Source organism: Pararge aegeria, chromosome 4 (genome assembly GCF_905163445.1).
Source record: "Pararge aegeria chromosome 4, ilParAegt1.1, whole genome shotgun sequence".
Lineage (NCBI taxonomy): Eukaryota > Metazoa > Arthropoda > Insecta > Lepidoptera > Nymphalidae > Pararge > Pararge aegeria.
The window spans coordinates 3,021,037-3,043,720 of NC_053183.1; the positions used below are offsets into that span (position 1 = coordinate 3,021,037).

General features: G+C 35.0%; 1 protein-coding gene across 2 annotated transcripts in view; it reads right to left on the reverse strand.

Moving 5' to 3' along the window:
- Positions 1-22,684, reverse strand: part of LOC120637694 (neurogenic locus Notch protein) — a 192,642-nt gene that overhangs the window by 21,239 nt on the left and 148,719 nt on the right. For both annotated transcript variants that reach the window (XM_039909646.1, XM_039909645.1), the window contains exons 5-8: positions 16,896-17,058; positions 7,943-8,136; positions 7,596-7,751; positions 6,521-6,703 (exon numbers count right to left, since the gene is read on the reverse strand). In XM_039909646.1, coding sequence (XP_039765580.1) covers positions 6,521-6,703; positions 7,596-7,751; positions 7,943-8,136; positions 16,896-17,058 — 696 coding nt within the window. The remainder of the gene's footprint in view (positions 1-6,520; positions 6,704-7,595; positions 7,752-7,942; positions 8,137-16,895; positions 17,059-22,684) is intronic.

The following is a 22,684-nucleotide window of genomic DNA, read 5'->3' on the forward strand; positions in this document are numbered from 1 at the left end:
TTCTTCTAATCTGCAAAGTACACTTTTCGCTTCACTTTATTTTCACACAAGGCCTTTTTATCTTCACGGGCCAACTTTTACAAAACGGTGCGGCGTGCCCACTGCCAGTTCAACTTTGTTGTTTGAGTAGGGTCTCTGTCTCATTAAGCTTAGAAGTTTAAGTTTGCACTACATAAATTATTATAATCAAACTAGTGCCAGGTATCTTACACCGTGAAATAACGGCATGCATCATACGTCACTCCCACCTGTACATGCATTGATAATCTATTAAACCCTGTCCCAAGTATCTTGAGTAGAAACCTCAGTGGAGAAATGCTCATGAACAATTCAACGAAATACCATGTATGTCTAAGTAACGATAATTCTGATTCTGATAGGTTCCAATAAAACTAAGTAATATACTATTTTGCAATATCCAATCAGATAACAACGGAAACCTTTTACCCCATTATCGGGCCCATTATAGTTTAAACAACAATAAATAATTCAAATTCCAATTTTCAAAGCAATAAAATGTTATGCAAGCATTTGTATAGCTGACGTGCCCTATTGAGCCTTTATCGTATTTACCAAAATGGTAGTTAGGGAGGGGAGGACACGCCCAATGCGCGAGCGCATATCGCGGGCTGGATGGTGGTATAAAAACAGGCTTTTTTTTTTTGCTAAACTGTTGAAAGAATTGGCTAATATTTCCTGAATCCTGATATTCTGTGGCCATTGAATGCTTAAAGGTCAACCAAACCAAAGTGACCAGTGTCTCGATTCCAGGTTTAATGTCTGTGTCCTGTGTGCGACCAATGTCTTGTGATTGGTCGCAAGCAGGACGCTTTTTGACTCTTCTTCATAAAAGGACTACAGAGTAACTTTTTCCACACATCAAATTGTTTCTAAAAATAGGTTTCGATTAAAGCCATCAATCGCATCCACAATTTTACAGATCAATGATCACAACGATGTAACGTTTTATGATTTTTACGAAATTTGACTTTAATGCCGGTTTTACTAAACCTAAGAATAGCATTAATCGGTGGCTGGTGTTTCGTGGTGATTACTAGATAAAATAAAAACTTTTCACGAACTCTTATGCGATGTCTAACGACGTTAGGCGCTGTCTTACTGTTAAGGTGAATCGTAAAGAATGGAGGACTCGTAAACTGACACTTGTCAGATGAAATAGACATAAATTCGGTTTTTTTAATAACTTTATTCCATACACTAAATACCAAGAACCATAGACAAGTTAGGCTATATGAGTTGCCTAGTGAAAATCGATTGGTGAAAGGTAAATGTATGACTAGGAACATTTTTTGATCAGGTGTTTATTACTTAGACATTGCCTTGTCCGACGTTAGTGAAAACGGCCAAATAACGGCCAAAAAGCCAATACCTTAAACGGTACCTACGCTATGAGTGAGTGATTTGTGTCACAACGTAACAGAACAGGATTTAACTAAGCGAACTAACTACTTACTACAGTATAAAGAAGAGAATCCTTCTTTTCTCTGTGCTATCTCAGAGTATTAAATTGTGCAGCAGTCAATAGTTTTTTATGATAAGAGTAAATAAATTGTTCTGCTTTTTAAATCGCGAATGCTTTCAAATTGTGCCAGAAGCAATCGTCACGATTTCGGATCACAAGCCACAATAAGAATGTCCGGCGCAGGCGCGGGCGCTGCTAATGTAGGTTTATGCGCATATTTGAATGTAGAACTCTTTCAAATATCTATCCTATAGGTTTGCATACTTAGCTGCATTTAAAAGATTGGTATTTTTCTTAGTTAACCTCGAGTGTTTCTCAAAACACTCGGTACGAATACAACTCACGATAGTTTTTAATCTAATATTTTAATGAATCACTTGACTATAAGTGGCGACATGTTAATTCTTTTAATTAAACATTTTTTATTTTTCCACGCCTTTGAACATTTGCAACGGAGGGATTTACTTTTTAACAGATTTTTCATCTTCATCATCATCATATCAACCCATTACCGGCCCACTACAGGGCACAGGCCTGGCCACAAGAAGGGGTTAAGGTCGTAGTCCGACACGCTGGCCCAGTGCGGTTAGTTGGACTAAACAGACCTTTGAAAATATTATGGAGAACTTTAAGGCGTGCAGGTTTCACCATGTTTCCCTTCACCGTTGAAGCAAAGTGATATTCAATTGGTTAAAACGCACATAACTTAGGAAAGTTAAGGCTGGGCTTCGAACTCCGCCCTCCAAAAGTGAATTCCAAGTCCTATCCACAAGGCTATTACCGCCGAGCGCAATAATCACTTGGCCATAATTGTTTCGAAAATACCTTTCATCACGCCGTTGCCAACTAACGGTCGCATCTCGAGACAAAAAAAACCCCGAGTGCAAAGCCCCGAGGGTTATGTTTTATACCTTGAGAGAAAAAAAAAGTATAATGTCATACCGAGCACGTTTGCCCTTATTAGTCCACTTGCCAGACCAGTCTGGAATCACTCATGCGTGAGATAAACGCTATCACCCGACCGCTTTATGTGCACCCGCGTTTTGTTAAGGACAGACACAGACTGTACAACTTTCTAAATATATTACTTTGCTTTACTTGGAGGCTTTTTTTACACGTTGCTTATTTATCTTCCCTTGTGGTTATGTGTAAGTGAAATCTTGCAAAATCTTTGAAAACCAGTTCCCGGATACAAAATAAGCAAAGTGAAGCGGTGATAGCGCATTGGGCCTAAGCTCGACTTTGGGCGGGCTGAGTTCGAATTCCAGCTCGCACCTCCATCTTTTCTAAGTTATGTGCGTTTTAAGTAGTTAAATATCACTTGCTTCAACGGTGCAGGAAACCTGCATGCCTGAGAGTTCTATATAATGTTCTCGAATGTGTATGGAGTCCTCCAATCCGCACTGGGCCAGCATGGTGGACTACGGCCTTAAACCCTTCTCACTGTGGTTATGGGTTGATATGATGATGATTATTATACAAAATAGTCTGAAATTTAGAGCGTCGATAATACGCCATGACAATAAAATCTGCTGTGTCATTAGCTCTAATGTGACGAGTGCGGAGGTACTGTACTAAAACCCATGCAGAGTTCAACATCAATAGATTGATCTGGATAGGTTAAAATATTTACGATGACGTACTAGGTCTGAACGTGATGCCAGTAAATCAACACTTCTATAAACGGGCATACCGAGTATAACCTTTAACACTTCGGCTACATAAAATATCTTTGATAACAAACAAGATTATTAATAAGCATTTTTGGATTTTCCCCATTTCTGTCTAAATTTCAAAAGCCTCGAGGTATATATTATAGTGTAACTCTTACTTTAAGTTAATACACTGAATAGATAAGTAGATATGGTTACATTAAAAATGCCCGAATACCCTGAAAATTTAATTTTTGTTCCATCCACCAACGTGTTCCGCCTTAACTTCGTCCTTTGATCAAAGTGCCTTTTCAAATTGTCTGTACTATAGAGCACTCAAACTTCGATCATAACCGGGCAAATTGTGAAGCTATGTACCACATTCTGCAGTGGTTGCCGTGTTATGGTCCACGCAATTTTGTCTGGTTATGTCACGAGAGGGGACGGTTCCAGTGAGTGGTTCCATCCGCATCATTGCATCGCTGACATGTTTTGTGTACTTGACAGTGCGTTCAGGTTGATATGAGCATGTTGGTATACATTTCATAGCTTGGAGGTTACAAAAACAGTAATATTATGTCACAGAAAATAAATAAATGACGTACATAGGGACCTAGAAAACTTCGAAATTCGTTTGATGGCAACTTACTGTACGAAGGAGACCTGGGGTCAAATCCAAGGAAAATAATGAGAATTTAGAAACAACCTGGTTGTGTTTTTATCTGTACTTGGAGTAAATATAAACAATTAAATACGCCATCTTTACCTTCGTTTTCTAATGCGTTAATCTATCTAATAATACATTGTTTAATCCGAAAAAAGAGGATCTTTCGTAAAACCATGTCAATGAAAAAATATCTACAACAAAAAAATATAAACTACTGCGGCAGATTCCACTCAGAAATAAAAGAATTCAACAATCTTTATCAACATAAGAAATCATTGGGAGACGGAGATAGAGAAAATTTAAAAATTGTATGTACGAGTATGTTCATATAAACATCACAAAAAAGGTGAAGAAAAGTTAGTGAAAGATGTTCCTAATTATAAGCACTGAAAAATTCTCCTATACACCACCGCCTGGCCCATAACCTTTTCTCATAGGAGTTATGGGTATATCCACAACGATTAACACGTCTTGGCGCAACAAGAAAAGAATATCCGGCCAAATATATGCTGAGCTAATGTTTAGATAAGTGTTTATTTGGTACTGTGGTTTTTTTTTAAACTAAAGCTTCGTGCTTTAGTTTTAAAAAAAACCACAGTACCAATCACCATACATCATCATATCAATCCATTGCCGACCCATTACAGAGCACGGGGATTCTCCCACAATGGGAAGGGATTGATGGACTCCACACGCCATCGAGAACATTATGGAGAACTCTCAGGAATGTAGTTTTCCTCACGACGTTTTCCATGACCGTTGAAACAAGTAATATTTTAATTGCTTTAGTCGCACATAACTTAGAAAGTCAGATGCACGTGCTGGAATTCAGAGTCCGCCCCCCCAAAGAAAAGTCGAAGTCCTTCCTACCCACTGGGCTATCACCGCTTACGGTAACAATAATTGTTATAAAATAAGTCTAACGCAACGATCTCAAAAATTCTGGAGTTAGTTGAAAGCCCCATACTTAGTTATTAATCAATCTTTTAGTATCTAAAAACTAGTCTATCACATGGTAATTCCTAGTTAAATACAAGGAATAAGCTAAGATCAAAATTCTGTGGTTAATATGCCAATAAATCTATTATTATCTAAATAAATCTGAATAGAGCCAAGATAGCAATTATTGTTAAATGCTTTTGTTCTATTACATCAATTCAATAAATCTTATATAGTACCTGCCTAAGTACTAGCCTATCACATAGTTAAACCCTGGTTGAATACCAGGAATAAGCCAGGAGCAAGAATGCATGGAGACATGCCAGTGAACTAGGATTACCCAATAAATATGCATGGAAACCACGATAGCAATAACTAAATACTTCTTTTCTAATACATGGTATGTCATTAATAAATCTATAGTTAGGAGGACGTAAATGGTCCTTATTGCATTTTAATAAGGGCCACATCGACGTCGAATTGCGCGCACTTCCGTGTACGCGGGAGCTCGCATCGTCATGGGAAATGACGACGCTATGGTTGCGTATGGCGAAAAAAACTGTGTTGTTTTAATTAAATTCATCTATTTCAATAAAAATTTGCTCGGGTAACTGGCACTTAGGTTTGACCTCCACCCAGCACGCGTGAACTTTGTGGACAGTTTACGTTAGAAATATCAGAACTATTTGGAATTATTGAGGCGAGTGTTAGTCCAAACATACAAAATATCGACGATACTTCAAATATATAATCGCAGTTCTCATCAATTGTCATCATATAAAAGAAACTCTGGAAGAGCAAATAAAACAAGGAGACTAAGACACTATGGTAAAGTGAGAAACAAAGCCGAGACAAATTAGTAAAGTTGAAGACATCATGAAAGTAATCATAGTACTTGGGTTGAACAAGTATTGTAGCTACACTGCGTTGGACCCGTGATTTTTTTATTAACGATAATAAGCTGAGGAAGGCTGAGTGTTGCCTTAGAATACAGGAAATATTGCATGACATCCTAAAGATAAGACTTGAGCTAAATCAGATTGTTTGAACTCATAAAGTTACATTCGAACCGAAGCCATCGCATAAAAAGCCATACTGCACTACTGCACCAGGGAGGTGTTCTCTATGTAGAACAAAACGTTCACACGTTTCGCAATCCATCTCTTTCTAGCTAATGATAATCATCGAGCTATCACGCTGTCAACTGAGGAGCAAATTGTAACATGGCAGGGACTATTGCGTTGTACCGTTAGATAGTTAGCTCATTGATTTATTTACTGGCCGTATGACTCTGCTACCCAAGAATTTATACATTATATACATGTAAAATCTTTGTGATCTTTGCATCCTATAAAACAACACTGTGACTTACTGAGTCACAGGCAACGGATCAAAATATTTGAAATTCGAACTTTTTAGTGTGAAAATTATAAATTAAATCGGGTTATTGAAATTTATCCTTAAAGTCCCAATTAGTAAGAATATTGAAAATTTAAAACAATAGCCTATTACAGTCCACTACTGGCATAAAACGGGTGGTCAATGGGACGGTTTGCCGATAATCACCACACTGGGGAGACGGGTTGGTGATCGCAGTAGATTTTACTAGTAGGACAGAGAATGCTGCTGCCCGTTCTCTATTATAATCCCTTAGTCACCTCGTACGACCCCTATGAGAAAAAGGACGGGTAGTAAGTAACAACCGTATTCTGATCTGCCGTCCACACGCACAAAAATAATTACATTAACTCAATATTTTGTGAAGCTAAATTAACATACCAGGCATGCATACGCATCGGAAGGTGCCAGGGTCGTCTAAGCATGAGCCGTCGTTCCTGCAAGGGTGGCTCTCGCACTCATTAACGTTGGTCTCGCAACGAGGCCCGGTGAAGCCAACAGAACAGTTGCAAGCGAAGGATCCGGGGGTATTGACGCAAATGCCATCGTGTTCGCATGGTGAGCCTGAAACAAAGAAAGATCATTAGCCCAATTTAAGATACACTTGATTCTTCAAAGGTTATGCTGTCCTGGTGACTGTCTATATTTTTCTGACAGTTAAAATAATATTAGATTTTTCTATCATCATCATTTTCTTGGTGTTATTTGTAAAAGTATCAGAATAAAGTTTAAATGCACGAGTTAATTGAATTTAAGTTATTTAGGTGTTACGATAATCCATGGCTTTACAATCTTATAGAATTGTGTTAAAAGTATTCAATTTGTTAAGCGCTAATTAGTGTTAAATACTAATTAGTGTTTAAGACTATTTTAGGGTAAAATGTGAAGTCGGAAAATTGCAATAGCCTCTGAAACTACTTAATTAATAGATTAAAGTATCCAATAGATATCGTACTGTAGGATATTTCTATTCATCTTACGACAATGAGATGTAATCATTTCTCACAAAATATCAGATACAATAAATTAATTACGATCATCATCTATAATTTAATATGTCTTCCTAATTAGCTACACTATTAGAGAATAGAGTGATTTTGACGAATCGAAGACGAATTGTTTGGATTCTTTGAAATTAGTTAAGAACAGAAATTTTGAAATTTTAATGACCATCAGTATACATAAACTAACTTAGAAAATTAACTTAACTCTGCAGTTTGCTTCAGCTTTTAATCCCAGATAAAAAATGTAACCTTATGCATTTTCTATTTTAAACGAATCAATTCTTTAATTCAATACTTAGATTTTCATTATATTAGTGCAATGTTTGAAACAAAAGCGATTTCTTCCGTGACAATGTGTATAGAAATGGAATATAAATCAACAAAACCAGACCAGAAACAGACATAAATTACTTTATAACTAGGTAATTAGACATTTATGTAAGTAATATTACCTTGTTCACATTCGTCAATATCCTCCGAGCAATCCAATCCCTTGTAGCCAGAGGCGCAGGAGCATGTGTATGACCCGTTGATGGGACTAGTGTCACAGATCGCATCGGCGTGGCAAGGATTCGAAGTGCAAGCGTCATCCAGATGGCAGAGGAGACCTAGGAATAAAAATAATACCAGTGTAATAACTCTAATATAGACTAACAAATAATATTTTAAAAGTCATTCAAATTAGCTTTCCTGAATAATAATAGTTACAAATGTACGTGGAAAACGTCAACCTCAGACTTTACTGTAAATAACAAACAAACATTGTAGAAGATAATGAAATTAGAGAAGTTCAACTTACCCGTTTTTCCAGGCGTACACTTGCAGTAAAACGCACCAACCCTATCTATACAGGTAGCGCCATTGAAGCAAGCTGCACCTGCGCAGTCGTCGATGTTCACAGAACACTCTGGACCTGTCCATCCGTTGACGCAGATGCAAGAGAACCCACCGACTGAGTTGGTGCATGTTGCTCCGTTCTGACATACCAGCGGCCTGTTTGAAGGAAATAATAGTTTTTTTAATTATGGTTTAAATTTAAAGATATAGTTAGGCTCGTAGACAGTTCTTGAGCTTAAAGTTATAAGCACATCGGCCCCAATTCAATGAATAATGGTACTGAATAGAAAAATGTTTTTGAAATCCTAAAATTTTTAAAATCAAAAAAATTGGTAATAGGCGACATGTGGACCTGGTTGAATACCAGCAATACGCAATGAAAAAGACAGTTTGATAAAAATCATGTTTCTATAAGGTACACAAACAATAGAAAGAGAAACCGAATTAGATATTAAAAAGCATTTTCCTAAGTAAATCATATTAGAAAGACGTACGTATTATGACGTATGTCAATTACGTACTACGTTTGGAAATATGAAGATGCCCGCCAAATGACAAGTATTTTCGATTTTGGGCTATAGCTATAGGTTTAGTCAAAAAATTCGTTACATCGAATACAGTTAGTTACTGAAGTTAAAAAAGTACGCTTGGTAATTATTAGGAATGTCAAAAATTTTTGAAAAAATAAAGGAAAAGGAACCGCCGGCCGCACTTAGCACAAAAATTCCTTAAGATTTTCAAAAGTATTTAAATATCACTTATTTTCTTATTAGCGCGTTGCTAACATTTTCACAAAAGTGTAATTCCGGTGAGCATTTCTGTAATTTGACAAATAAAAAAATTTCGAGAATTCTTGCGAGCACAGTAACTTAAACTAAACTTAAAGTTAGATTATATCAACGCAATCTTACAAGATATATCTAAATACGTGACTACGAGCGTCAATGTAAAATTATATTTTAATAGATAATTACATAGTGTGGCTGTTACAAAATTTCTATTTGAAGGGAAATTTTAAAGGAAACGGCAGCAAAATTGACGGAGCATTATAAACTAAATATATGAATGCTCATGTACTAAGGTATTTAATGTAAGGTGTTTAAGAGTAGGGGTCACAGATAAGGTAAACTGTAGTTTCACAACAAAGACCCAAAGGCTAAGTTCAAACAGGCGTGCCCCAGGCGCGTGCTTGCGCATGTGATATCTGATTTAAAACCACTAGTTACACTATAAATCGGAGTATAAATCAAAATAATTTATTGTTGCGTATTATTTAACTTAGTCATACTTGAGCCGGGTTACTAAATTCAACAGTCAAGCAGCGGATAGATCCTAGTAAATTTCCAAAGTCTAACTAAATGTAGGTTAGTTCGTGAAAATTAAAAGTTGTATTTAATTGTAGGTGTACTGACAAACATAATCCCCCGTTTACCTATGCTCAAAATTTTGCGTTAACTGCCTATGCATAAACTTAAACTTAAATAACATTCTGCGGAAACAGCACAATGAAAAAAAATTAAACGATTCAAACAGCAGTATTATAATTCAACAATTGAAAAACATTCTAATATGTATAAACACAATTACAAAATTTTGTATACTAAAAGACTAGTTTAGATTGTATAATATACAACTATGAAGAATACTCTTGCATAATCAAACACCTAATCTCAGAGTCTCGACGTTGCCCCTTTCAGAGATTTACGCCGCTTGAGTTTACACACCAGGCAACGTCAATAAATATGTAACAATTTCAAAGGAGTTGTAAATCAAATGGTGACTTTTAGCATCAGCCCGTTTCGCTTGCATGCACTTAACAACAAACAAAGTGTAATTTTTAAGCTTAAGCATTACCGAGTAACATTTGAAAGGTTTTCTACGTTTGCCAAGTATTACTAAAGAAGAAGGTACATCAGAAGTTATGAAATATTCTATTAGTCGAAATGTATTGATTCCTAGCTGTTGCTGTCGCCCTCATCCCCATAAGTTAGGGGTTTTTAATAGCACCTTAGGAAATGTTTGTTTTCTCGAGCTAAAAGCTATTCTGGGCAATTCAAGGATGCAAGTTTATTTTAACGATTTTTGTAATTAATTAGGTTTACTAGTCCCCTTTTTATCTAATTTGAAACGGTGTTAAATTGGCCAGTTTGTGCGGCTTTAGTCACATTGGTAACCGATTGTGGCATCGATTATAGCCCTATACCTTTAATTCGTGTCTCGGATAACAACGTTACCCGCTAGGGTAGCGGCTTTAGATGTATTTGTAGTAACTAGTGTGTTTGGTTTACCATCTGTCTCCCTCTGGCCAAGCCCAGCAGTGAGACTAGGTAGGCTGATGATGATAGTATTCTAATTCATTTTTCGGTAGGTCTACTGACCAATACTTTGTAAATTACTAAGAGTAGCAAAAGTTATTAATCAACACGTCCAAGTTATTTTTAATGCTTCTCATACCATCGCACATTTATTCAGAAGTTTTAGCATTATTATTTATTCAGGTACCGAAAGCGCTATTGTGAAGCTAGTATCATAAAAGGTCTTTCACTGCACCATCCATTATCCGCCAGTGTTCAATAAAGCCCGGCGGCAATGACCTCCAGTCCAGACGGAAGGCATTTGCCATTGAACGTCATCATCGTTAATCTTACGTCGATTTACCTGACCAATACACAATCAACAGCCTCTTTTGATCCTTACCTATTAGGAGATGAAAGCTTTTCTATTTTATATATCTATCTATTTATTTCTGTAGCGGGTTTTACCCGATATTTCTTTTTAATATCTTCTTTTTATGAATTAGGTTTCTTATTTCCTTACTTTTTTCTTACTCACGTAATTTATTTTTCTTCTTTATATAGTGTCACATAACTCAGTCGCTCGTTAGTATTTTCAAAAATGCAGTTCAGATTCAACTCGAGTTTTATGCATTCCTTTATTTTCAAATATTCATCTTTTTCTTTCCTATTGTTTGTTGGTGTTTGTTTGTCATTTCGAATAATGGAATTTATATCTTGGGCACAAAAAGAAAATTTCTTTCTTGCATTTGTACCTGGAGAAGCAATTGAGTACCTGTCTTTTCTTGACACCTGACATCCATCTTCAACTCAATAAATTTTACCAAATCGAGAGCAAGACGATCCATGGTAGATATTATGCGAGCACTACCACATATGGAGTTATCTGGGTCGATTGATGAATAAATCGCTGTAGATTGATCGCTCGCGCAGTTGACAACACTACGCTGTCGTGGATTCAAACTTATTGACTTATCATGGAATGTTGGAGCAACTTTCTTATTCAGACCTCTCCGGCGTAGTTACAGAAAGACTTTGAAGACAAGAAGTAGCTCAGTTCGATTCAATTAGTTTTATCATTAGCCCTCTAAGTACCTAAAGTCTTAAAAACTATGGTTCCGGATTTCAAAATAAGATTCTTGTTTATTGCGGTGAACCAATCAGACAATTCAGAATTATGAAATTTAATTTTATATTGAAATGGTCAAAGGAAAGTTTCAGAAGCATTGTTGTTGAGTATAATATAATAAAATATAGTCAGTTTTATAATGTCTGAAAATTTTCTTCATTTTCTTCTTTAAACAATTAAACCTCATTTTGAAGACCAATATTATTGGAACTGAGTTTAGTCAATTAAAATTCTTTAAGCCACCAAAAATTATTAATCTTATTGCTTTTTATTTATTGTTAGCTGACTTCACTGAACTTATTGTAATTAAACTTGTGACATAGCATATATAAGTCAGACTGGTCTAACTTTAATAAAAATCGGTGAAGAACTAAAGCCATACCATGTGTAAATAATTTCATGGCAGCTAAAAATCTTTAATTTCACCCGAAAGAAGCTAAAGTTATATAATAGTTTAGTTAACTATCAGTTTATTTAGCATAGTAGCAACTTTCAAATCTGTATAACCGTTAAGTATATTCTTAATAGTGTCCTACCCACTCTCATTTACATCGGCTACTACATTTTTGAATCAAAGATCCCCTTATCTCGGCTCTAGGTCGGCTACTCGTTTTATTTCTATTACGTATACCTTATGATAATTATCTTTTGGACACTTACCGATACTAATTAATAAAACCTTTTTAACTGTTTGAGGTGACGGTTCATGAATAAACATATCCACTTCTCCCGGTTTCGGTATTCTAGGAATGATTGTAGTGGAAGTTTTGACACCGATTTCTTCTTGATATCTCTTTGGTGTTCCGTATACCGCATTCGGAAAACGAAACACTTATAAAAGCACTTCGATGTCCATCTGTTTTTATATTACAGATATTTTTCTCTAAGACTATTTAAGCTGTTATTTGACGCATTTAGTGCTTACATAACAGAAGATCCAATAGAAATCTTCTTTTGATCTTTTTAATCTGTATTCAAAATTATATTAATAATAATATACAGCAAGCTTTCATTATTGCCGTGACTACGGAATTCTACTTTAATCGTATGCATTTATGGACACGTATTTCATTTATCGAAATTGAAATCGGAAAGACCACGGAATTCCTTCCATTACACATTCATAGTCTAAGTACTGGAAAGAGAATGCAAACTAATCACAAAAAGCTGTTAACATTTTAGGGAATTGATCCTATACACACTTTCCTGAACGATTATTTAAGCGATACGATCAGGATACGATCTTCTTTTAAATGAAGAGGAATTTCAAAGCATTCTGTGGTAAACGTGCATAATTTATATTAGGGAATCCATGGGATATGGACGAAGCTGTGAATATCACACGATTGTTTTCTTGTTAGTTAGTTAGTTTCTTGACCACCTACAATCGCACCAGGTGGTAAGTTATCATGGGCACAGGTCTCCTCCCATAATCAGAAGGGGTTAAAGTTGTAGTCCACCTCGCTGGCCCAGTGCGCATTGGTGGACTGCACACAACTTTGAGAACGTTAATTATGGAGAACTCTCAGAAGAAACTAGTGAAAGATCATTATTTGTCTCTATAAGCCGAATATCGCTGAAGTGGATCATTTTAATAAATTGAGGATGTTATATGTTATATATTTATATAGGTATTTATGTTATTATTTACATATTTATATATGTTGTTTATGATTGTTAGTAGTTTACATTAATTATGGGTAATTTCATGTATGTGTATGTTTTTTTTTGTATTTATATGTAATATATATATATATATATATATATATATATATATATTAAAATATATAATATAAATATATATATATATTTATATTATATATTTTATTTATATATTTGTATAATTTTAAATCTTATTTATTGCACCACCTACCTCTTTTCTAAGTTTTTTCCTTTTACGCCATTGGTTGCCTGGAAGAAATCGCTATGTAGCGATAAGGCCACCAAATTGTACTCTCTTGATATGTATTTATATCTGTGTAACTACTTTTTTTCTTTGGTGTACAATAAAAGTGTATTATTTAATTAATTAATTAATTCATTCATTCATGTGCAGTTTCCTCACGATGTTTTCCGTCACCTACATAACTTAGAAAAGTTAGAGTTGCGTGCGGGGATTCGAGCTTGACCACCAAAAATGAAGTTGAAGTCCTACCCACTGGGCTATTACCGCTACTACTGGTTACCATTTATTTATCAATTAACAATAAGAGATTTCGCTTTACCAGAGTGTTTTTAATATAAATCTGAGATAAAATCTTACTTTCCGATGTACCGGAAGGAGATACTTTTGCGCAGCGGTGCGGCATAATAAACTTACTTTTTATACAAGGATTAACTAAATAAACCGATTTATCCCACTGTTATAAAACAATAAAATGTTTACGATCCCTGCACTCCCTATAAAACCTTACATAAATAAAAATAGCCATAAAACTTTAATTGTTACTTCAAAATAAACCACGGGTAGATATTTAATGGTGATTTTAATCTAACAGACAAACCGACACCTATAGAGAAGAAAATCACTATAAGGCTTTTTGTAGTTTCGCCTCCCATTTTAGGGTTCTGTGCTAAATGGTGAAAACTTAATCTAAAGGAAAAGTGTACAATTTCAGTAACTACGAATGCTATCAACATAAATGTAGAGTATATAGTATTCAACGTCTAAATGAAAACCGAAATAATTCTTCAGAGGCTTTATTACGGTCTCTGAGACTTATCTGTTAAACCGATATGCTAATAGTTTTTGAGTAAGCCATTGCCATAGTTTTTACTGAAAGGACAGGATACAGCCATAACATCACATGCAAAAGTAAAATCAAGTGACTCCTGTCACTTTTTAGGTACGCGTCGCGTAGCGTAGGTACTATGCGAGCGCCGCTCTTTTATCTTCAATAGGGTTGTCATAAATGGATTTAATATTTTTACAGGGTAATCACCCTGTAAAAATTTATGAAATATACTTGTCTGTATACCCACACACATAAAGAATGGTCAGTCTGTCATTACGAAATAACTACCTCTTATTAAAGCTCTTATTATGATTATACGAACGATAGCTTAACTTAAAAATATTTTTTTTTTGTGTATTTGTGCAAGTTCAACTTCTTTTAAAGATAAGCGTCAAAAATTCAAAAACCATTTAATTCGGGTTTTATAAGCGCTTATGAAACGTCAAGTCTCTGTTTAAAGTGAATCTACCAATAGGTTTACCTACTAGTTTCTACAGAGAAGCCAGCAATATCGTTGGTTTTCCAAAATGGTCCAAAACGGTAACATCATTATTTTGGGCCTCTTTGCTTTTCTCTAATCATTAGCGATCAAAGCTTAAACGTAGAATATACCTCTCAGTTGATTGACCAGTCGGATCAAAAGTTGAACTTTCGAAAATTCATCTCCCAAAATCTTTACACCTGAATGAAGATCATATTTTGAAAATAATAAAAAAAAAACACCGCAGGGTTGTAACCCGATATTGCGCACGCATTTATCTGTAACGTTTTACGTGCCAGCGGGTCGGATAGAATGACCGCTAGGGTTGTCACACCTCGTTTATTAAAAATAATTGCAGAATTTCGTCGGTAGGAGTTATCAAAAATCGCCCGAAGTACCAAATTTTTCTTAACCATAAATCAAATTGGCCGCTTTATTTTTATGTGTTTGCCGTAACCGTAACCTTTTTACCTAAATGCAGTTTATTTTCTCATTTCAAATCCAGGCAGTTTTTAGAAATGTTATAGTAATGTATAGACCCCAAGAGGGCACTGCAAATTCTTTTTTTTTTTAAATAGACTCAAGTAGATACTGTGCTATCATTATTCTGGCATGTTGTAAAGAAATCCGTTACTTAACGGATGACGAAAAAGCTTAAAAACAATACAATATCCTTATTTTCAAGGAATGATTTAAAATTGTTCATGTGAGAGACAAACATAAACCATGAAATTAGGTAGCAACCCTAATTAACATAAAGCCTCTTGACAGGCAAAAATGCATCCTGTTTATAGTTAAATACAGTACATATTAGCACTAACTAAGCACCTCAAAACTTAATAGAGTAAAATAATATCGGAAAGACAGAACCATCAGTGGTTAGGTTAATTGACGACTTTTAGTATGCTACCCTGATAAAAATGATCAAACAAAAGTTGTTGCTTTTATAAGCAACATAAGGTTCACAATTGATTTATGATTTTTTTTAATATTAAGTGTCAAAACCTTTGCGGCAGGCGGCCGTATCGAATTTTGGATTTACTACAAATTTAACATTAGTGGCAAAATTGGTGTTAAAATATTTTCGTTGTTATCAAAGCTAACTTCATCAAAACAGAACTTATGTAAAGGAGTCATTTATTATTTATCCACAGGTGTGTGTACGTTTGTTTGTTTCCATCTCTGTCTGTTATAATGTTTTTCAAAAACGATTAGACCTTGTTTATAAACGATTAGACCTTGTTTATAATTTAGTACAAATAATTAACTTAGTAACATTATTACTTGAAAATCTGAAATACTATAAAGTAGACATCGCAAAATGTATATGAAAAGTTCCTTAATCAATAAAATAGATAACATGTAAAAGTATCAATTCCACAAAATAATATTACTAGAAAAGAAACTGGATGTAACATCAGGGTCATTGGTCGTTTGACGGGACGGGTAATTAAAAGTCGACACAGACGCCATGTTGATATAAAATCGATACAACGATATCTCACATTTAGTCTATACAATTAACTCATTTGGTCTGCGGTTCATTCCTCGACGTCTCCTTTTTTACGTAGCTTAAGTCTTTATATTGAGGAATTGTTTTATCGTTCTACGTGTTAACCTGTACGATCATTATATTGCCGTCATAATTTGTTTTTACTTGACGAAACAATTGAAACTCCATACTTCAGTGTCCTAAATTGGCGGGAACAGTGAAATCGGTTCAAGCGATACGTTTCGATTATTTTTGCGCTAACATCACTCGATTAACCATTATCCGACTGCATACTGACGAGACGTATAATAAATAAATAAAGCGTAAATATTGATAAGCGTTGATTAGATGTTTGGAGAACTTTGAACCACTAGGTACTTCAAAAAAGAAATATAGCTTATTTAAAATTGAATACACTACACACTTATACACTAATTTATAGTCTCATTAAAACATTTAGATGAAATATTGCACTCTTAATGTATTAAAATAAGCAGATTTTTTTTTTGTACGCTGCACAGTTTTCATTCGTAAACTCATTCTCTGTATTAATAAATAAAGAAAATCATTGAACTCAGTATTTTTAAAACTCTCAATAAGGACCTTTTAACTAGGAGCTTCCTACTGAAAATCAACATTGGAAATTCGATTGCAGTCTTTACTAATCTGTTACAAACTACTATTAAAACCAACAATATTTCCGTTATGCCAGGATCTCTTGAATACTTAGCGGCAGATGAACTGTTGGCACGTTTTTCCGCTTTTTATTTTATTCAAAACTCACCTCAAAGCGCATTCATCTACGTCCGTCTCACAAAGTGTGCCGGAGAATGTCGCAGGACATTCGCAGTTGTAGGAGTTGAGGCCATCCACACACGTGGCGCCGTTTTGGCACAGATGTCCGGGACAGTCGTCGATGTCGATCTCGCAGTTCTGACCTCGGTAGCCTGTCGACAAACAAACATAATAATTTTAAGAAAATTTATACAATATAATTATTAGGCTAGAACGTTTTCAAAGCAACCGCATAAAAATATTTTTGTTGAGACATCGCATTACAAATATCTGAATTTCTTTGCTTTTCTTTACTATAATAATTTACTACACATACGGCCGATTGTCAAAGTGTTTTCTGAGTCCAAGGCCGTGGGTTCAATTCCCACAACTGGAAAATGTTTGTGTGATGAACATGAATGCTTTTCAGTGTCTGGGTGTTTATCTGTATATTATAAGTATTTATGTGTATTTTAATAACAAAAATATTTATCAGCAATCTTAGTACCCATAACACAAGCTACGCTTACTTTTGGGCTAGACGGTGTTGTGTGTATTGTCGTAGTAGGTATATTTTTTTTATTGCGATCACCAACCCGTCTGGCCAGAGTGGTGATTATGGGAAAACCCTCTCATTAGGAGAGGCCTTTAGTCTAGCAGTGGACTGTTATAGGCTATCAATTGATATATTATCAAAACAGGTCAGATGCGAAGAAAATCTGAAGTTATTTACAATTTTATCATGCTTTTTATCAGGAAGACTAACTGCTTATTCGATTAAAGGGGTATAAATACACTTTAAAACCCTACCGAATAAGCCAAGCGACTTAGCACTCCAGTATGATGCCGCGTAGACGCCGATTAGAGATATGGATTCATAAAATTATTTATTTTTTGAATCCATATCTCTAAATTATTTATTAATTAGACTGCAGAATACCTAACCTTAACATTGCATTCAAGAGCCTGATGGTAACGTAATAAAACAAGTTACTAACGTTAATTTAATAGTAAAACATTAACAGTAGCTGAGGGTTTATATCGCAGGGCAGTTAAATCCCAAATTCACATACACTGGCTTAACTTTTATGACACATCGTGCACGTTTCAGCGATGGTTTACTCCACGTGTTTTTTCAGCGCCACCCGCCGATGTATTTAAACGCTGTCTTCAATTTTTTTTCTCTCTCGTAAACAGAACACATGTTCGCGTGGGAACCGTGGGCTAATGAAGGTAACGAGGCTGCCGACTCGCTAATAGTGTTTGTATCGGTCGTTGTTTGGATCCATGCAGCGCTGGATTTCGTCATGCGTCATGCACTACAAACATCTACTGCGATCACCAACCCGTCTGCCCAGCTTGCCAAGTATGACAAACCCTCTTGTTGATAGAGGCCTTTAGTAAATTGACCATAACAAACCATTGATTTAATGATGGATAGTTACCAGTACATGTAGTTTAGCATTGATTTAAGATAGTGTCCCGCGATGGCAATGAGTTGCTATACACCGCGAAAAGCAGGAGAATCTGTATGGTGTAATTTATAACTTCTTCAATCCTTATACTCCACACCAAACAGATCTTCGGCAATGAATGAATGAATGAATACACTTTTATTGTATACCACAAAAACATATAGAAAAATTATCAATAAAAATAATAAAAAAATGTAAAAAAGTAGCGATCTCTTCCAGGCAACCAAAGGCGCAAACACAACTCAAGAAGAGAGGTGGGTGCATATAAATAAACATATATATCTATATATACATATAATAAACTTATGTACCCTCTACGCACGTTTCGCACCGAAACCGGAGCATCCTCAGGAGATGTTGACTTTACAATGAATAATTGTTATGTAATATGTTGATAAAGATTATCCCTGATATATAATGATTGTTTAAAATAGTTTTGTAATGAATATTAAATTCAAAGTTATCGTGAGCAAAGCAGCGGTCAAAATGTAGCTCGATTATAAAATGAGTTCATTGTCTCCTCTACTCTCATGGACATCTGCTCCAAATTGTTTTGTAATATTCATATTAACGGCAGGTCATTAGTATCAGTATATTATGCTAACATCGTTAGCTCATTATGCTAAAGTTGGAAACTGGATTAGGCTGGGCCTTTTAGCGATTCGGAAATGTTGTGAGTCTCAATTCTTTACCTTTTTATTTAAAGTAAATCCCTAAGCGTTTTTATAAGTGTTATATTTTAAAAGTTATATCTACAATTTTTATAACCGCGTTAGGGTTTGCCTTTCTTTCACGCAGCAACGGTGTAACGGGAAAAAGCCTTCGCTCTGACTGGAGAATTGGATATTGAGGTGAGAACCGTCGCACTGCTCCAATACGGGGAGGTGGGTTTAGGAAACAAACTCGGTACTCTGATAATTAATATTACGTGCTAGTAATTGAACAGAACGATTTAACTTCGTCTCCGAGCCACGAAGGAAAGATTAGTCAACCCATCCAATCACAAACTTGGCTCAAAGGGGCTTAAGCAAAGCAAAAGATTTGTTGTTGTAAATAGGTCACTAAATACCAGGGTACAATAATTTTAAAAGAGGTTTAAAGCATCGAAGTAAATGGTAGGTAGGTTATCTCACATCCACTTTCCCACGAAAGTCAATCTTCTCGCTTGGATATTCACGCAGTTGGACGTTAATACGTTATTTACTTTATGAACTTATCACCCGGAGTTAATGTAAAACTAATAAGTAACAAATTACTAACAAAATAACCGTGATATAGTGAAATTATCGTCAATAGCAATAATAACATACAAATTACACATTATCAAAACATTGTCCCACAAAATTACTCCCAAGATTACGTTGCGACAACTCAATATCATCCCAAGAGTGGATTAGAAGTGAAATGAAAAACATTATATAAACATTGCTTGCCCACTGGTTCAAATAATTTACAATACAACCGACAAATAGTGCACGCTGTTATAATTCTTATAAATAAGAAGTTATCATTGAAAATAGAGTGAATCTATCTCGTATAGCTTAGATTACTTTAAGTCGATTACGTACCTACAATGGAGTTTAACCAACACGTTAAGTTGCATATAAAATTTTGTTAAGACTGTTAAGTCTTTAAAAGTAAAGTTAAAGTCAATACATTATTTATTCAAAAACTGACTCCTATTTGGTATAATATATAATAATTCAAATAGCCTTAGCGTTATCTTGATGAGTACACATTTTTTCATAAGCTGAAGAGTCAGTCATCTTAGTACGTGCATGCGTTACATGGATAAAAATGGCTTTAATAAAAACAGATTTTTTCACAATTTTCTTTACAAAGATAACATAAATTTTTAATTTAGGAATAAGGTTTAATTTTTTTATTTAATAATAATAATAATATTTGTTTATTGTTCAATAAAACATACGTACAATTTACATTACATCTGCACAATAGGTATAACTTATATTAATGTTATAATTAACACGGATATACAGAAATCAAATGTCCCTAAGCTACCTAGCTTAGGGACAGTTGATTTGGAACCTGTGTTATAGGAAATTTTAATTTTAGGTTGGTAGATTATATGACTTATTAAGATTGATTTATCATCTTCATCGTAACTGATTACACATTTGGCATAAAGTTAGTTAAAATCACGGAACATAGCCTCATAGGCTACTTCTTTATACCAGGAATACGAACAGTTTCCAATAGATTTGTAAAGAAATGTAATAAACGCGCACGAAGGACAACAGTAAGCAAATATTATAAAAAAGAAAGTATGTTTGTTTGTGTTTTTTTCACGCCCTAACTAAGCGAGCAATCTACGTGATTTTTGGCATAGAGTTAGTTTAATGGACAGAGAATAACATAGGCTAATTTTGCTTCCAGGAAAATTTCTAAGACACCGAAATAAGCACAGGCGAAGAAATTAAAAACTTTGTGTTCAGAAGTGTGATTGGAAATTGTTTTGACAATACCATTAACATACTATGTGTGAGAGTTTGTACGCCCTTCTTTCCCATACATATGTGGATATAATTAATACACGGAAGCTGTGACTCTATTTTTACACTGGTTGTAGGGCTGTACAACTTGTATTTTTAAGTGGTTATTAAATTGTAGCTGAATGTTTCAATTAATTTTGATGAAACTGTTATTTCTTATGGAGCGTATCTTTCTATTAACTTTTTGCTGGGTTTATTTGATGGTTTGCTTTTTAAACTGATCTGTAGCGATGTTGCGGAATCATTATAAAGAAAGTATACACTATAGGAGTTGACGAAAAAGAAAAAAATGTCTTTCGATTATTTTCGTTACACAGTAACTTCATCAATTAGGTAAATATTTCTGTCAGGGAATAAACTGGGATCTGTTGCCAGAAATATTTCAATTTTTAACCGACTTAAAAAAATCTCAATTCGACAGGTCGACTAATATTTTTTTTATTGTAAAATTAGTAAATTACTACTAAATAAAATGCATTACATTTTACTTGGCAACTATTTAAAAATATTTTTTCTTGGTTTTTAGTTGTTTAACAGTCGGTTCTTTTTTGAGAATTTTTCTTAATATTCTTAAATTATAACCATTTAACCATTTAAAACCATTTTTTCAGCGTATATTCTCATTTAATCAATAGACAAACTCTTAAAGCTCTTAATAGTGGGATCACGAAATAATAAAATAGGTGTCAACCCTTGGTAGGGTTGACACTCGTAACAAGTTATAGTGGTAGTAAAAAAACGTGACAGCCCTGAAGTTGCTTTTTAATAATTCCTAAGCATCTGCTGATCACATAGCATTCGTTTGTCTTGTCGGGGTCAAAGTCCTCATTTACGAATTTGTAACAGGAAAAAAACACATATATTTAACATACTAGCTGTTGCCCGCGTCTTCGTTCGCGTTTTATTCGATATTTTAACGACCCTGCGGGAACCGTCACCCATCTCGAGATCAAAAGTATCCTGTTTTGCACCCTTGGTCTTCCCCAAATTTAACAGAATGCGTGCCGTAGTCCACTACGCTCTGCGCCGTGCAGATTGGTGGAATCCACACGCTTTTGAGCACACTATGGAGAACTCTTAGGCATGCAGGTTTTCTCACGATGTTTTCCTTCACCGTCCGATTCGAACTCGGCCCGTAGTAGTTATTCAAGTAGTTAAATCAGCTAACTTAATACCGACGAAACCTTTACCAGTAAAAGGTCAATGAAAGGAGTGCTTTTTTCGTTACCTTCTTTTCAGTCCTCTTTCTACCCACTAGTTTATACTGGCGGAAATGAAAATATCTAAACTTACATAATTTATGAGTACACAATTTTTTTTAAGAATGTTGTCTATTACTAGGATAACGCAGTTTCCGCTCCGTCAAATATGTAATATGTTGCTAAAGAAATAAACTGTGTCTGCAGCAACGAAGTCTAATCAAACTTTGGCACAACATTTAGGTTCTGCAATACGCAGTGCAAAGGTAGCTAAACGCCTCATCAAATTCATTAGCCGTATAATTTAAGAAAATCGTTATAATTTGGGTTCAAGTAATTCATGTACACCCTAAATTAAAGACTTTAAAACAAATAGTGTAAGGTGCATAATGGCGTGCGTAAGAGTGGTGAGAAATTATTGTCTTATGCATCCTCGATTTAGCAAGGTAAATGTCGGTTACGTAATTCTTCAAGCGAGATGTGAGGTTCATTAGGTCCGTTTTGTAATGAGACCGATTTCAGTATATTACGTATTGTTCTAGATGTGAACCGTGAAATCTCTTTAACGTATCTTCGATTAATTATGTACTAGATATGCGGCCACATACGAAA